General features: G+C 29.7%; 1 protein-coding gene across 1 annotated transcript in view; it reads left to right on the top strand.

Annotated features, from left to right (window-relative positions):
• LOC145334064 (uncharacterized) overlaps nucleotides 1-16,370 on the top strand; it is a 29,561-nt gene extending 13,191 nt beyond the window's left edge. The window contains exons 2-14 of the mRNA XM_080179347.1: nucleotides 8,948-9,028; nucleotides 11,170-11,246; nucleotides 12,426-12,564; nucleotides 12,868-12,923; nucleotides 13,096-13,152; nucleotides 13,322-13,398; nucleotides 13,569-13,629; nucleotides 13,733-13,780; nucleotides 14,049-14,098; nucleotides 14,160-14,210; nucleotides 14,296-14,376; nucleotides 14,897-14,987; nucleotides 16,085-16,370. Of these exons, the coding sequence (XP_080035473.1) occupies nucleotides 8,948-9,028; nucleotides 11,170-11,246; nucleotides 12,426-12,564; nucleotides 12,868-12,923; nucleotides 13,096-13,152; nucleotides 13,322-13,398; nucleotides 13,569-13,629; nucleotides 13,733-13,780; nucleotides 14,049-14,098; nucleotides 14,160-14,210; nucleotides 14,296-14,376; nucleotides 14,897-14,987; nucleotides 16,085-16,193 (978 nt within the window). The 3' untranslated portion in view covers nucleotides 16,194-16,370. The remainder of the gene's footprint in view (nucleotides 1-8,947; nucleotides 9,029-11,169; nucleotides 11,247-12,425; nucleotides 12,565-12,867; nucleotides 12,924-13,095; nucleotides 13,153-13,321; nucleotides 13,399-13,568; nucleotides 13,630-13,732; nucleotides 13,781-14,048; nucleotides 14,099-14,159; nucleotides 14,211-14,295; nucleotides 14,377-14,896; nucleotides 14,988-16,084) is intronic.
• Nucleotides 16,371-18,817: the final 2,447 nt, after the last annotated feature.

The following is an 18,817-nucleotide window of genomic DNA, read 5'->3' as shown; positions in this document are numbered from 1 at the left end:
ACAAAATAATATTAACAAAATAAATTAAGATTTTAACATATAACCCACCCCCCCAACTAACTAACAAGATGAACTGAAAAGTAAAGCAGCTACTAAAAATCGACATCTAAACATTAACCCTAAATTTTTTCACCCCTTCAAATGAGCAAATTTTTTTTGCAGAGGGGGAGAAGTAATTTGCTATGAAGCAAATAACTAATTAACTATAAATATATCAGTCACATATTCTATTTACAAAAAACAAAGCCTAATCTTTTTGCTTCACCTAAAATAAGAATAAGCATGCATGTATCTTATTCCCCGAAAAAATAATACTAAAGGAGTATTAAGGGGTTTTCTTTAAAAATATTAGCTTTACAATCCTATGAAAAGGGATGGAAGCACCATAGGCCCAAAAAGGACCAAAATAGAAGCAAAAAGAACACTTACCAAGAAAACCAGAAGTGTACAGGCGACTCCTCCTGCGGTCAAAAATAGGCGGGACAAGGCCATAAAAAATATGGCGAGCATTCACCGCCTTCAAGCTGGGCCCAGTTACATCGATTGGCAAATGTTGGAACCACACTTGTCGAAATAAACTGGGAGCCGAGGAGTTATGACTGAAAAAACAGAAAAAATAAGTATTAAATCAAGCTAAAAAATGTTCTAGAAAAAATAAGCTATAAATAGGTTTCTACGAAAAAGAAAAGCACACAGAAAATAAGCAAATGATAATTATACTTAAAAACTTAGGTCTAAAATTTTAGGACCTAATAAAATCTTGAGGATAACTTAAATTAACAGACTCGAGATTTTCTGCACTGTCCTAAACATAATCTTGTTCAAAATATTTTTTCTCATCATAAAATTCATTGTAATTATAAACCATTTTTTTATCACTCTATGAAAATTTATATACTATCATAAATTACAAGTAATTAAAATATCTTAATATTCTCAAATCAATGTCATTTAAGCTACCTTTTAGAAGCTACCTCCGATGAAATAGAGAGGACTAAAAGGGAACTTAATCAATTATTAAATTAATATCTAAACTGAATCTAAATGATAATATCATTACCTCATAACTGCTATCTCAGATTTAGTTTCACCAATAACAAAGCCCACTAATTAAGAAAATAGCAGAACAAAACAGCTTCATGATAATCTAAAACAAAGAAAAAATAGTTAGAAATTATTATGAGTAAAATAGTTATCAAAAACCAAAAACTTTGTGATTAAAACATTATTTTGAAACTAGCAACAAGATAAAATTTTTAGGAGTTTTGAAGAAATACCGTTTCATATTCAATATTAAAAGATGAGTCTGATACTTAAAAATTCCTCAAAGAATAAAATAAATATTACAACTTACCACATAATAGAACAATAACCAGAGGAGGAATGACCTCCTACCTTGTCCTCCAGCGGACTAGCGGCAAACCCCATGTTTCCTGAAACTTCCAGGGGCAAAGCAGGACTAGGGGGACCTCGCTCCAGGTCAAGATCCTGGTCGGGGACACTCTGCTCCATATGGGTTGTCTGGGCGGATAAATAGCGGCCCAGACAAAACTTGAACGTCACATTTCCTCTCTCAAAGCAACTGAAAAATAAGAACAATTAAAAAATATTAAAATAGTCATACAACTTTTAGAATAATCAATCTTTTAAGTATCGGTCTAATACACAATATACCTATTATTCGTATCATTAAAAAGGCAATTAATTTTTTTTTTAATATCAAAAATTAAAATTGGAGAAATAGGGATGGATAAAGTAACACAACATCACAAAGTCATCATTAGTTTGTTAATAAAGTCTGGAAAGAAAAACTTTTCTTTGCTCAATAATTTAAAATTGGAAGAAAAAACAACTTTTTAGACCACAACACTAACACACCACCTCCTAAATTAAATCAAGATATCCAGGATTTCCGAAAATAAAAAACAAAAACAATACAGACAGACATCCTACTGCTCTTGCTAGGGCAATAATAATAAACAATAATATTATTCTAGGTTTCTGATAATTTTTAAGAATAAAAACTTTTTTTCTTATTAGGGTAACATTAGAAAAAGTATTATAAGGGTTGTTAAGTATCTAAGCACTAAAATGGGAGAACCAAATCAGCTGTCATATTCATCCTTTCTTTTTCCTAAAAAACTCATTTTCAACCAGAAGATTCCAAAACCGACTCAAGACTTTATAGATTAAAATTCCAATAACTAAAATACCAAAAAGATTTTGTATAATATAAAATGACAATTAAATGACCAATATCTTTAAAGTCAAGTGGCCAATATTAATTCAAGAAAAATCTTTTCTTTCTATTTATCGAATTCTTTCAAAAGGCACAATTAAGACATTCAAAATTTTCAACTAAAATTTTACATTGAAGCATATTTAAATTAAATATAACAGTACTCAATCCTATCTCTACTGTTTAGATAAAATACACCTGTACTAGGATCAAACTCAACAACTGTGATACTTTTTAGAGGTATATATACCTTTAAGAATGTTGGTAATAATAGCCTTCTAATTCAAGATTTAAACCCATTACAAACTTTAAACAAATAAAACCTACAAAAGCTTTTTATTTTTAGTTCTTTATTGCAAAAGATATTTAAGACCAATTTGAATACAAGTTTTTTTATAAAATTTTTCAAATGATTTCTTTTCACAAAACCAAATGTCGTAGCCTTGTCAATACCTAAGCTGATAAATATGCCCAAGTGTGAGCTCCAGATTCATCATCTACTAGCTCCTGACAAAGTACCTGATCCTGATAAAAACAATCAGACAATTCCAGCTCTTCAGCCTGAAAATCAGCCGTCCAACAGTCAAATACGTCAAGAAACCAACTTTACAACATGCAGTACCATTCATCAGACGTTCATCAGATGTGTCTACACAATATCCTAGCAAGATTCCACCTGACTTGGACTGGAATATTCACCAACAACCACAATACCAGATACTTTCTAAAAAGCTATGAATCTCAGATAACCTATTACAGCATTAACCTGAAGAGACTCACTGGTCTTATACAGTAAAAACTAACTATACAACACCAACACCAACAATACGCATCATGCTAATGTAAACCATTACATTTTTAAGCTGAGGATTTTGACAAAGGGGGTCACGCGCACCCGGTAGAAAATATATCACTTGCAAAAGTTTCAAACTCCTTGTTTACATTGTACTCAGATTTGTCAACAATGTCTTTAATTTTATACTTTTCCTAACTTTTGATACATTGATATCAGTAATGTTATAGCAAATTTTGTTCAAAACTTTTTAACCCCATTCACAACAGTTGGTGTAATGTTAGGGATCCAAGTTACAGCTGTAGTTGATGTTATGAGAAGAGATAGCATTGTAGTAGGCTCAAATGACTAACGTTTTAAGAAACTAAATATGAGTTTATTTTATTTCAAAAAAAAGTTAAAAGATTTGGTTGAAAATAAACAAATACACTCCTATCTATGGCCTACCCATCACACCTGCAGATATGATCACTCTGTACCCCTGCCAATGGTTAACAGGGAAAATCATTTTCGCATTTTTTATGAAAAAATTAAGACACTATGACAATCTCTCTATATTTAATATTTATTTTGGGAACTTTCTGATGACTCATGACTTTGAGAGGCTGAAACTAATATTTAAGAGTAAAACTAGGTCTATGGTGAGTCAAGAAGTCCTTATCATACCTCTACACTTAAAATCACAAATAGTAACTATTATTTTACTCTAACTGTACGATAAATGTAAATTACTTTATATGCCAATAAAATCTTTAAAAAACTATAATCAAATATTCATAAAAATTATGAGGAAAATTTTGATAAATTTTAGGCAACTTTAGCAGTAGGATAAACCAAAACGCAGTGTTCTGGAGCCGGAGCCGCATTTCCAAATATGGCTCCGCGGAGCTGGAGCCGCATCAAAATATACGGCTCCGACACCCTGCAAAAACAATATCTCCTAAAAAACAATATTAAGATTTTTTTTACAGTATCTTTATCCATGTCTAAATGTAATAAGGGTTAATATTCTCAAACAAATAAATTTCTATTTTTTCCACTCCTTAAAATAATAACCGTTAATAATCTCTACACCTAAATAAATTTGAATTAACCCTTAACCAATTCTAAATAGGATAAAAAACCAATAAAATATGTAGCTTTTACTAACGCGTAAAAAGAACTATAACAGTTTTAGAAAACTGCTCTATAACTAGATATGTAAACCAAAATAAAGTAACAATAGTAATTGTTGGAAAGATATTTGGCCCATAACAAACAAACTGAAACTACCTAGTTGTTCTTTTATTAAATAAGTTCCCAGGAAAGTTGATATAGACCTTATATTTTTCCAACACACATAACGTTATATAATGTACAACTAGTGGAGAGGAGATGAATATGACAAGGTTATCATATTTATCCACTTGCCATTAGTTCAATAATGTAAAACTAGTGTTTTAAAGGTCATAAATAAAAAGATTATAAATTTGGTACCTACCAAATTTAAGCACCAGAGCTGCGACCATGAGGCAAACCAAGAACAAAATGGCAGCCAAAAAGCGTTGCCTACTGTGGGGTCGGCCAAGGAGTCCCAAGACAAACCAGACGCCACTAACTTCAGCAAAAGCGCCTGAAAAAATAAAAAGTCATATTAGGTTTTTTTCCAAACTCTAATTCTAATATTAAAGTAACTCATAAAATTCAATCATTGAAATAATTGTGTTCAGGTCATAATTCAGGAATGATTGCAATTCTATGAAAAAGTAAAACTTAAAAAAGATACTTTTATAAATACGTATAAAATTTAGTCTAATGGAACATTTATTTAATGATTTACAAAAGGAAGACTAAATATTATGCAAATTAACATCTGTATTAATTTAAAAACAAAAACAAAAAAATATGAACTTTGGAAAAATAGTGACAAAATGACCAAATTTTTATAAAGATAATTGTTTAATGTAATGTCTTTCTAATTTTTAACTCTTCCCGATAGAAATGGATTAATAAATAGGAGATAAAAAATATAAAGACAAATAATGTAATAATAGTTTAAATTGCTAAATAGTCAACGCATAAAGAAATTAAATTTTAGCCTTAAGAAACAAAACAAAAATTAGTTTACCAGTAATGGTGTACTTATTTCTTCATTAATCAACGCCTTTTTGTTTCAACATTTTTACCAACCAAAGCCGAATACAACCAATTTTATCAGCTTGGTTCAACATGATAATCTAAACAATATGTTACAATTGAATTTTAACTTATAAAATGCATATTATAACATGTACATATATAAATTTAATCACGAAGGCTTTTATAAAACTTTTACCGAAATTTTGAGGGAAAACTAATATTTATCACCAAAAAGAAATTAGCCGTTTAAAAAATAATATATTTTTATCATATTTTTCACTGAATAGAGCCTAAAAAGGCATTTTTTAGTTAACCCATTAGTGCCGAACCGGGCACTAAAACCCGGTTCCGAAAAATGGAAAAAAACCGGTTTCCGGCTTCATAATTGCATCATTCTCAGAATGAATCCCCCCTCTACTACCCTGACTTTCATTTCCCCCTGGAGCAGGCAGTTTAGCTTACTTCCGTTTGCTGGTATAGCTCAACAAAATTTAAAAATCATGAAAATTCAAATACCCCTTCTAACTTTTTTGTTTTTATAGTAAAGTCGCTGATTTTTTTTGTGAAATCTAATGTTTATTGACAAGTACATCTATTTGTGAATTCGTTTTATTCAAATTATAATTTTTTATATGATTTTTTTATCGTTTTTTTACGCCCTATTATGACCCGGTTCGGCTTGGCCATAAATACCCAAAAATTTTAAAACCCGGCTCGGTTTCGGTTTTTATTACCCGGTTTTAACTTTTCAACCAATAAAAATAACAGTTTACGTCATTAGTAAGGGTTTGAGCCACCCTAATAACCCTAGTAATCTCTATAGGTGTCACCCAATAGTTTTATGCTCGTTTTCTGATATGTAACACCCAAATTTTATATGTTCTTTTTTTGTAGTGTGTGTCTTTTAAAACTTCGAGCAACGGGTTTTTTTACCCGAAACGGCGGCACCTATAGCCGAAACACTAAATTTGAAATAAATCGCTTCGTATTATACTTGTAGCTCTATAGATTACATGAGGTTGTGTAGTTTTCAATTACGGATCGTATCAAAGTTCTAAAAAGTGTTCATCTCACTTTTGGCGTTCAAAAATTACATTTTTCGATTTTTGGTCAAAATAACCGGGTTTATACAGGTCAACCGGGTTTTAAAACTGGGGGAAAGCACCAAAAACGGGTGTTAATGCCTGGTTGGTATTTATGGCCAAGCCGAACCGGGTTTTTTTGCAACTTTCCTGTGCACGCCACTAGAGCAAAACAAAAAAATACGAATTCCGTTTTGACCATTATAAAGCTTCCCTGAAACTTACAGCTCGATCGGCCCATAAAAGTGGCGCTCGGCACTAATGGGTTAATTCTTCCCTTTTTAAAATGAAAAATTTCCAGCGTCTAGCTACCATAACAAAATTAGACGCCATTTAATGCGGTATACATATAGAGTGTTCAAAATTAAACGCGGCATTCATTACATTCGTGCGCTTACCAATGTAGGTAAGACGACCTTAATGTTTTGGTATAAGTTTTAAAGGGCCTTCTACTTTTTAACATAGTATATAAAAGAATTATTTGAAACATAACTTAAAATCATGTTTTAAAAACCTAATATTATATTAAAAGTACGTCCGTGTAAAAAACAACAAAAAAATCCTAAAAATAAGAAAATAATGATTCAGATTTTTAACCCTCAACAAGTGAAGTCAATCTGAGATCATATTTCATTTAACCTCATGATTATGGCAATACAGGACTTCTCTTCTGAGGGGAGAGCATGGATCAACATTTCACCCTCTTAGTCATTTTACAACATACAGAAAATTGTAGAGTAGCCTTGCAAGGGAGAAAAGTAGATCCTAATTTAACTTCTATATTATTTTTCAAAGAAACATCAAATAAATAGATAATCCAGATAAATCTAGTTATGTTTAAAATGATTAATAATTATGTGCCTATAACTTTTCCACCAATAGAATATGCTTATTAACTTGCCTTCTTATTTATGATGAAATTATATTTAGAACAAAAAATAATTCTTTCAAAAATAAAGATTTATAAAAACATCTGGTAAAGTACGAATTCAATAAGCTGAAAGGCACCATAAGAGTTTTCCACGAGTTAACACATGAAAAAATAAGCCTTCCCCCATGTCATAATTTTACCCACATATGTGCAAATTACCACTTCCCTTTAAAGATCTCTCCCTTATGCATTTACTCGTTGAATCAAAACTTAATCCTTTTTATGGTAATTCATACAAAACCACAAAAATAGTAAAATCAATAGTCAAATATTTTCTAGTATAACAATAACAATGGTGTGGATTTTCTGGTTTCAGAGAGTTTTTGCTTGTGAATTTATATAAATTTAATAGTTCTTTAAGACCACGAGAACAGTTATTGGCTTAAATCACTCAAGCATAGGACTCGTTGAAATCACTGATTCCATATCTTCATGTTTAACATGTGCAAAAATACAATGTGATCACTTTACAATTTTTATTTGTTATCTTATCACTTTGTATAAACACTCAATGATTTTTCAAATGTCTCAAAGAGAAGTTAAAAGAGAAGCATTTTGGTGATACTCTCTAGGCTCTGCCAAAGAGAAGTTAAAAGAGAAACATTTTTGGTGATACTCTCTAGGCTCTGCCCAGTTAGCTGGGAAGTAAGGCCTATAAAAGGTGGCCCATTCGGGCTATACGATCAGTAGTGGTGATACTACACTCTATATCACCAGTCGAAAGTCTTGAGGGCTAAGTCGGGTTATAATCTTTGACTAGAATTTAGCTTGAGTAACTTCTCTCTGAGATTTTTGGCCAATACATACCTAAAATAAAATAGATTTTGTTAAATAAAATTATTCCGTTTCCTTAAAAATAAAAATCTGAGATATTAAAAAAAACTTTGTTTATGTATTAGGTATAGGGGGGAAATAATAGGGTTTAAGCCCTTATGGGCAAGTATTGATAAATAGTCATTGAAAGTTTTATAGGTTACCAATAACTTAATAGTTTGATTTCCAATAAACGTATGATCATTGATATACAATCCTGAAACCACCGATAGCACACTATTTTCGGAATAGGGTTTTTAGGTAAATTATATATCTACTGTTTAGTAATCTATTATCTAGTGATTTGGTTTAAATATAATTAGTCATTTCATTGGATAGTATTTTTCTAATCAGACAGATATTAGTGTTTCACTGAATCGAGCTTGGACCGTGACAGGAGGTGAGAGCGCTGCGCCTTGGCCATAGTAGTGTGACTGAAGGGCGCGACTGTTCCGGGAACCGGGTAGTGAAGCAGACTATACCCGAAATTTATATTATAAACCGTTAGAACCATACTAAGCTATATTTTTTTGTAAATATAAATACCATTCCTGTGCTATGTGTAGTTTATGAGCTGAGTGGTAAAATGTTCCAACTGACTTAAAACGTTTTACCTTTCTTACATTTTTAAATAAGCTTCTAAACTGGTACTTATATTTCCAAGAGTTTTTAATGGTCCTAACTGCATGCATAACATTTTTATCCACACAAGCCATGCAGCTAAAAAATTTACGCTTTTTGCACACCCTTCAAATAAGTCATTTTCTTTTGAATTGCAAAAATAAGGTAATTTGGAGAAAACTATTTTTAGGGCATAATATGTTGAAATTCATGAAATATTTTTTTATGATACAAAATTCCCCACGTCAATGAAGTAATAAGGTATTGATTATTAACTTCTGTCAATTGTAACCGGGTTACAGTGCCAAATACTTCTGTTTCTTTAAATAAAAACACACTCTGTATTTCAGATGATGTTGCTTGAAAAAGATGTTTTGCTTGAAGTTACAACATGTCTGGCTGCTATTGGGTTTATTCTTAATGTTTATATTGTAAGTTTTGATGTTGCTTAGGGTCTCTTAAACAGATATAACAATATTTTTTGTGTGATACCATATCATGCAATCAATTTTTATTACTTCTTCTAAACAAAACTTTTTTTTATTATGAGGCTACTCTATAATTCAGTTTGTTTTTCTGTTAGACAGTCCATAATGTTATCTTTAATTGTGATTGTTTTATACAGATTGACCCTTGAAAAAGTATTTTTTAGCATCTGCAGCCCATATTTCTCAATGAATTATTAAAAAATGTATATGTCCTTGTTCTCTATAGATTTCCACATAAATAGATATAAAAATATTTTTTTTTACATCAATTAACAGCTGAGATTTTTAGAGCTAAAGTTTTGAAAAAGTGGCTGAGGAAAAAGTAACTTTTCAAGAAAAATCCTTTTTAAAAGTGAAATGACGTGTTTTCTTCACAGTTTCAATACATTTTATAAAACTTATATAAAGATGTTTCCAAGAAATTTATTTCATGCTAAAGCACTTTTTTTCACTTGTTCTAAAAGGCATTTTTAGAATAGTGTAAATTGCAAAAACACCCTTACACAAGGAAATCCTATGAAACATAGTATCAGATTAAAAGTTTACATAAACAGAAATCAAACACTTTTTATTTTATTAAAATAAGTTAAAAAACAAAAAAAAATACAGCTAAAACTTTAATTTAACATTTAACAATTTACATGATTTTTATGTGTCTTAAAGTAATTTGTATGAGTGGGCGTGAATTTATTAGGTCAAAGTAGTGTTAATCCTTCCGGTCGTAAGCATAAATTAGGGAGGGGTTCATTTCAGGTCATATTAAGAAGTAGGGGATAATATAAGGTTTGTGGTTAAATGGTTATAAGAAAAATGCATCAAATAAAATTTTAAAAGGTAATTTTTTATATGTAAAACTAACATTTTTTAATGCAATAAAAATGTATCAATTGTAAACTTGCTCTTCTTTCTTATTTGTTTTTTAATTGGTTGAAAAAAAGTAATATGCTAATAAAAACTAAGAAATATTTAACAATATCCAGTTTCTCAAGCACTTTTTCTAAACTTTGGCTTTAAAAATCTCGGCTGTTAATTGATGTAAAAAAAGTAATTTGATATCCTCTGATGTGAAAATTTATAGAGAACAATTACATATGCATCTTTTAATATTTTATTGAGAAATATGGGATGCAGATGCTAAAAAAGACTTTTTTGAGGGTCATACTGTATATTTATGATTTTGGGCAGATCAACTTCTGCTCTTTAAATATTTATAATACTTATTCTTGATTCTATTGAAATATTTGTGTCATAGTGTCCATAGTGTCTTAAATCTTTCTGTAAATGAAAAGCTCTATATCTATTACATTTACATTGTATGTAAGATTTTATGTTAATATTTGCATATTTTTGTTTGCATTTAAATTTAATTGCAGTTATATTTTGGATATCTTCTCTATAAATACAATTATGCAAACAATATCTTGTTTTCTATGTTTTTTTTTTCCAAACATGAATTGCGATTAAGATACTTCACATGCTGAATTTGCTATGTGATTCATTTTCCAGAATTTCAATTTAACAGAAACCTTTTAATGTTGCTAATATTTTGCCAAAAAAATTTGCTGTATGTTTTAGATTCCTTACAAATACCCTTTTTCTGTTTAATTCAACTAACATGACATTTGTTATTTTATTTAATTTGATATTTTATTAAATTTTGTTCAAGTACCTTTATTGATTTTTATAAGTAGTTTCAACAAAGTTTAATACATTTGTATTATATTTTATGTATTAAACCCTTTCAATTTATATTTATCAGTAAAAAGGGAAAAATCTTAGCAGCCAAATAATAAAGAAAATTAAACTTTCAATTCTGTATATGGGAAATAAACTTATTTTCAATTAAAAAATTTATAGTTTTCTGCCAAAGCCCAATCTGTACCACTTTTGCACACCTTTGATTCCTGTGAAGTCATAAAATGAGGGAGATGAGAGGAGCAGTGGAAAAGAAAACCCCTCAAAAAGAGATGGAAAATCCCTTATTTTTATTACGTCACAGGAATCAAAAGTGGTACAGATTGGGCTTTGTCAGGTATCTTCATTTGTATGTTACCAATATTGTGTAATATATAATAATTTTCTAGCTGGTGTTCTTCTTGATTAGCAAGTCGAGTTTAAACACAACTATAAATTGGTTTATCTGTATGGAAACTTTGCATAGGTAGATATTTTATGTTTTAATTAACTCATATAACTTTAAAATTCTTACAATGATAATGAAAAGATTGAATAAATACAGATCTTATCATTAAGAAATGTATTAAATTTTTGTCCCTACTACAAAATAGACGATTTGATAACAATTTATATTTTAAGCGTACATAATTTTATAATGACAACAACAAAAAACTGTGAGCTACATTACACATCTACTTTTGTTGGGTAGTTAATTGGTTAGAATGTCCACCCAACAATAAATCATAACTCAATACTTTAAAATTGTTTCTGCTATGTCAGGGGCACAACATAAATAGTTAGAGTAGGGGAAATGCCTAAGCCCAAAACTCCATTCCTCTTTATGTTATCCAGGCTAAGTGATCTAAACCTAAATCCAAAGGCAAACCAGACATTGAAAGCTAAACATATCAATTGTATTTAAAGGACGCCTGCAAGAAATACCACGCTTTAACTGCTGAAAGACTGCCACAAGTAGACCCAATACCCCATATTTAAAGCCTTCAGCTTCAATAACAAAAAAGTTCTAGGCATTTCAAAATAGCATTTTATGTACAATGAAAATTTTCAAAGATTTCTAATGCTTATAAAAGAAAAAACAATATTAAATTACGTCGCCTAGACACAAAATTATGACTTTGCCTTTGTCAGAAACTTACATTGCCGGTAACTGATTACATTTTTACAATTAAAACACCAAATCTCATAGTCAAAATCCATGAAAAAAATTCGATTTAAATTGCATTTTTAAACGAAAATCAAAGCGGAAACAAAGGGGAAAACTCAGCTGTGAATGGTTGATTAGCTGATTCAGCCTTCTGATTGGCTACAGTACTTTCAGTACAACGCAAGTTAAACTTAATTTTTTTTAATGATTTTGACTATAAAAATGGGTATTGGTTGCCTAAATTTATGACAAAAATAAGCTTATAATTTTGTTTCTAGGCCACGTAGTTTAATTTCAAAATTTCTAACATTAGCACTGTAATTCTTTCAAAATTTTCATTGTACATAAAATGGCATTTTAAAATGCCTAGAACTTTTTTGTTATAGAAGCTGAAGGCTTCAAATTTGGGGAATTGGGTCTACTTGTGGCAGTCTTTCAGCAGTTAAAGCGTGGTATTTCTTGCAGGCTTCCTTTAAATACAATTCAATTCACTTTTAGGATTGTGTACTGTGTTCTGGTTATTCCTCTTCGTAACTACTCTCTTGCATGGGGACCACCTAGTTTTCTGATGCCTGCTGGCTTATTCAAGAAAACACATATCTGCTCTTTTATCACTAATCTTATCTTTACAGTCAATGTAAGTAATTAACTCCTTTCACGTTTTTCAACCTTGTCTATGGCCTTTCTTCCATTTCTGTTTTAAGAAGAAAATATCATCAATAAAAAAGTAGCAATATAATCTCAAGAAAAGCAAGAAAGAAATAATTTTCATATTCTTTATATATTTAGTCAATCTACTCATTTAGTATATGCAAGTTTTTTATTTTTTATTTATAGAGTACTATATAAATTCTGTGTTTTTCTCTCTCAAAGTTCTGTTATAATTCATTAGTTATAGGTTATTTACACTTCTAATATATTATTCAAATTACATATACAGGCTGGTGTATGCTCCTACATATGTTTAACTTCTACAGTAAGATTTATTTTTGTCAGGTTTGTACTTAAAAATATTAAATTTATGATAAATTTGATAATATAGTTTTAACAAATTACTTTCTTAAACCCTGTGTTAAATTTTAAGTTTAAAAATATTCAACTATCATACTATGTACTTAGTATTAGAAAAATAATTATAATGCATTATTAATAATTATTTCAATTGTAGCACAATGCTTCACAGTGGTATACAGAATTATCTCAGAAGAAAGACTTTTCTATTCAAGTAAGATTTGTAATTGGGAATTTGACTTGTTTACTAGTTTGCTTACTAAAAGCTTTCATTGAACTCAATTAGAAAATGACCTAAAACCTTATTTATAATACAAATTTACTTTTACAACAAGAATTCTACAACAATATCATAAATGTAATTTCAAGACAATATTATTTAGAGCAATTCTTGCAACGGAAGCAGTTCTCTTAACAATTCTGATTTTTACCAACTCTGAGGGTTCTTACATGTACCCAAGTAAGTGTTTTAAATATTTAGACTCAATATTATCTAATATCCATCATATAATTAGGTTTGGTTGGATTTAGTAGTATCCACCACTCATAGTTAAAATCATTTAACTTACCTAAAGAGTTGAAGAGATCTTCATAAATGGCCACAAGCAATTAATATCTTTCTTTTCTCAGCTTGTATGAGTGATGATATGGGCAGTAGTTGTCAGCAAATCAGACTTAGCCCTCTACCCGGGTATAACTTAAATTTTAAATATTTTTTCAATAGTAGAAAAACCCCAAAGTTTGAATTATAATTTCTACAAAGAAATAAAAAAATTTTAAATTAATTTAAATAGGTACTTTTTCATGGCTACTATTTCTCTCAGTTCTTTCTGCAATATCAGGTAAATACTAATTTTAACCAAGACAATTTGACAATTTATTTGTTTATTAGGGAAATATATTACATATTTTTACTTTTTGGGAAATGTGATTTACAGGCTGCCATAAAAAAAACTTAGTTTATGTTTTCTTTTACCTTCCTTTCGTTTACATTAAAATTAATTTTGTCTCAATTTTCTTGATTCAGATGTTATATTAGCAAATTGTTTAAATTAAAGCTTATACATATAGATGTTGTCATCACTGTTATTGAATTTTGTTATTTAATAGTTTGTGCATCTATTTGAGTAAAAACACAGAAAAGAATACTGCAATTAAAGGTAAAGAAATAAAAGATAAAAATATAATTTTAAGCATTATATTAAATAAGCATAATTTTAGAAAGGGACAGAGCTAAACAAAGAAAAAGAAACCTAGTTCCTGCAAATATAGGTAATACTAACACACACCAAGTGAAAATATATCAAATAAAGATTTGTTTAACATTATTACAGATTTCTAAAAACAATTTGTTTAGGTATCCTACAACTATTCATATATATTGGGTTTGCCATACTCTATAACATGTTTACAGATACAGATACAAATGTAGACATAGGTAAAGTTTCAATAAAAGATACCTCAAAATCAATTTAATTCAATCCAAAATTCACAATGATTTATTTTTATCAACTCAAAACTGTATAAACTGTTGCATTTAAACAAATTGAAAAATAATTCAGATAAATTATCTAAAATTTTATAAATGCCAACAACCTAAAAAATAAAATTGAAAATGAGCAGAAGTTGATTATTACCCCCCCCCCCTGGCCTTCAAGGACCCTTAGAGCCATCCAGATGCATAGCTGTTGATATAAAATATTAACCCTTATCAAAAATGTTCAACATAGTATTTTACTTTGATAAGTTGGCATTATGGAAAATTTGAAATTATTTGCTTAATCTGATTAGTATTGTCAATTTATTAATTCCATAAATGGGGCTTTCACACCACCCTTTTGAGCACAAATTTTCAAAAATGATTTTTAATAAAAGGGGGCAGGGAGAGGCTGGATTTTGTATTGCTTAACAGGCATTATTTGTGAAAAACTAAAACTTTAACGTGTTAATATTTTCAGGACAGAAAACCTTGATATCTGGCCTACTTATAGATTGTATTCACTGTCTACTTAGCCCACTTATTATCATACTTGGATCAAATGAGCTAAGGTAAGAAATTTATGCTTTAATTACCTTTTCATTAAGGCATGATTATAATTAGTTGAATGACTTGATAAAATACCAATCTTATAATGTTTGCAAATAGATGTTTACCAAAATTTTCAAACATTTTTATTTATAAATGTCCATTTACTAAACATAATAGCGAAATTCAGCTGTTTATGAGCTTGGACATTTACCTAAACACTGTACACATACCTGATATATTTTTACCAAAAGTACCCATTAGGCAGACATATTTCCTAAATTCACATTAAAAACAAAAAAACAAGCCTTTTTCAATAATGGATTATAGATATTGCATACACGGACAAAACGTTTCTTCAGGATGGCTAAAATAATATTACCCCCAATCATCCCCCCTCTTATGACTTTACTTTCTCCCCTGAGGACTATATTAGCAACTTAAATTTATGACAAAATATCACAATATCTGCATATTTTAGCAATACAGTTAATAGTTATTTATCACATCATTTTATAAACAGTTTTCCCCGGTTATAAAAACGTATAGTCATAAAATTAAAACCATTTTTTTAGACCCGAGATACTGAAGGCACGGGCTAACCAAACTAATTTTAATATTGTGATTGTACATTTGTACATTTGTATATTCATAGCAGACTGGATATAATACAATACGATATATATTTTTTCAGTATTGGTTAGAACCAGTTCTAATCCAGCAAATATTAATCAGTTTTGAGACAATACTGGAAAATATTTAAATTTTTTAAATTAAACAAATATATTGACGATAGTGACTTCAAACTTCTGAATGTAAAGTTTTTTTTTATAAAAAAATGATATTAGGGTTGGGCCGGATTCTTTTTTGGCCGGATACCGGATATCCAGCTGATTTTTAAAGTTTTGAGATTTCTAATATAAAATTAAAAAAAAAAATATAATTTTCTTTAAAAAAAATTTTTTCTTCCTTTAAAAATAAGAAAGTTACAGCCATTTAAAATTTAAAAAGTAGGGATTTTTGTAGTAAAATATAAAAGATTGCCGGATATTGAAAATGGCCGGATATCTGGCTCAACCCTAAATGATATACATATTACTAGTTTATAATGTTATTTTAGATCACCATTGCACAGGCTGACCAGTGTGTGTGAGAAGAAATTTGATCTGAAAATGGAAAACAAAGTTGGTCCCATACCCATGAAAACTTTAGAAAGCACATCAACCTAAGATAATCCATGAATACAGGGCCAGGACAATGGATTACACAATTTATTGCCTTAAAATTTTATGCACAAAATTAAGGATTGTAGATCAGTTGTCCATTCATGCCAAAGAATAACAATATTTGACCTTTCTTTTTGGTATAAAAAAGTTATTTTAAAGGCAGATATAAGTTGTATTCAACAAGTGAAATAAATCTTAAATGATAACTAGGGGGGGGGGGGGGCAAATGGAGAGATCGTCTATTTTACTATATGTTGATTAATTATTTTATGATATCAATAAATACTTGCAAAGAAGCTTTTATATTGGCCTGTTTTTCTTTAAAGTTCAATAAAATAACTTCATAAAACTTTCATAAAAGGAAGAATCTTTCTCATATTTATTCAAAACTGATTCTAATCCGGTCGATTTAACAGGTTCTCATCCATACGAAAAAATATGTCTAGCATCATATTATATCCAGTTTTCTACGAAAATAAAAATGTACACCCAAAAGATTAATCCAGTTTATATAGCCTGTGCCTTCGGCCACTGGTATTAATCTTATACTTGTTCATTTTATATTCGCGGAAAGATGTTTATAGTACGATGCGAGAAATTGTAGACAGCTTTCCGCGGATATCAAAATGAAAATTTATAAGATAAAACCAATTTTGTTAGCCAAAAAAAGATGCTATAAATGCTATTTCAGTATGGCTGAGAACCAGTTCTAATCCAGTAGATATAAATATATTTCGAAGCCATACTGGAAAGAATATTTCAGTTTTTTTATAAGGCTGTAATTTGTAAGCTAATTTTCATGTTAGCTAATCTTGAGTTTTTTATGTCATATAGTAAAAAGTTGTAAGATATATTTATGTATGTGTTGTGTGCTTTTGTTTATGTCCAGTACGATCTCGCAAATGTTTGGACTGATTATTTCACTATATTAAAGAGGATTAGCATTTGTCCAGGGCCGGTTTTATGCTACTTTAATGATTTCTGGGACAAGAAATTACAATATTAAAGCGACCATCTCTGCAATCATATCAATCTAAAAATGTAAGTATTTTCTTTAAAGTGTCATGTATTTAACAGTTTTGCAACAAATCTACGTACAATTTTGTTAAAACTTATACATTTATATTTTGCTTATTCAGTTCTGACACTCTACAAGTGTTAATGTTCGTTTGTACTACCGTTTTAAGGAGTTTGTCATCTTTGTTAATGTATTTTGTATATATTGTAAAATTGTACATCTATTTAAATTGTAACTATTTTAAATATAAAATCATGTTGTAGTTAAATAAATATAATATTTTATAAATGTATTTAACTCTTTTTCTATTAAATTGTTTGATAAGGAGCCACTTATTTTTTTAACAAGTATTTAACTAATATATTTAAGAGATCTAAAAGGATAAGACAGCGGCAGATAAATTGGTTTACATGACCAAAGATAATATTCTTCTTCTGTAGTTTACAATTATTGGTTAAAATGTTTTGCAACTTAACTTTATGAACCAACCAATCAGAATTCAATAAAAGTCCCCATATTTGTTGATACTACTAATAAGATAACGTTATTATGAAACTTTGGGGACTAGTGTAATAAACAAACTAATATCCCTTCCTCCCTGATATATTTGTAGGAAAAACAAGGAGTATTATGTACAAAAGTAGCGCAGCAATAATAATTTATAACAAGGATGACAACATCCATAAAAGCGAAGCACTGAAACGGTAGAACAAACGGACATTAACACTTGCTACGCTTTCTAAATCGTACCTAACTACTAAAGGAATCACCATGCAAAGTTTGAAATATGCCTAAATTAACGAAAAAAGCTATCTCATTGTGACGGACGTACGGACCGACCCTAATTACAGAAAAGCTTCGCTTTTAAAAAGAAGAAAAGAAGAGAGTAATTGGCGTACGAACTGATAACAGATAAACTGGTTAAAAATGAAAACTCAAAAAGTTTAACGTTTATATAAAGTAAGGTTTTTTTCGTTTGACCGATGGTTTTAGGCTATTCTAATAGTTACCGAACCAATAGATTTTACCTCTTAATGGAAGTTTCACATAGATTTCAGTCTAGGGATAGGTTTAGGCTATTTTTTAGCTTTTTCTACTCCTTTGAATACTTCTACATGCTTGGGGCGCAACAGTTTTGTTTTCTCTTGAGATAATGGAGGTATGATAATTAACATCCTTTTCTGGACCAATTCACCATAAAGGAAAACCATATAATTATACATATAGGGTATGCCAAAAAATTCGGATCTTTTTAAAATTCTTATTGCGCGGCTTGTGTTAATAGTAGAAAAATATTACGCATACCGATATGAACTCTACTTTTTGGAAATATAAAAATGGTTCATGCGATACGTATAGTTAGGGAGCTATGTGGTAATATGTCCCAACTGACTTTAAACTTGTGAGTGTATCAGTAAATATTAGAGAATAGGGTGGTCAAAAAGAAGTGCGTAAATTTTTAAAATTCAAATTACGCGGCCTGAATTTGTAGTAGAAAAATACTACGCATACCGTTAGAACTGCTATGAAGTCTACTTTTGGAAATATAAGAATAGTTCATGTGCTACGCGTAGTTAGGGAGCTATGTGGAAAAATGTCCCAAAATTTA

The sequence above is a fragment of the Acartia tonsa genome, chromosome 12 (assembly GCF_053477335.1).
Source record: "Acartia tonsa isolate MP-2025a chromosome 12, ASM5347733v1, whole genome shotgun sequence".
Taxonomy (NCBI): Eukaryota; Metazoa; Arthropoda; class Copepoda; order Calanoida; family Acartiidae; genus Acartia; species Acartia tonsa.
This window is presented reverse-complemented; position numbering and strand designations above follow the sequence as displayed.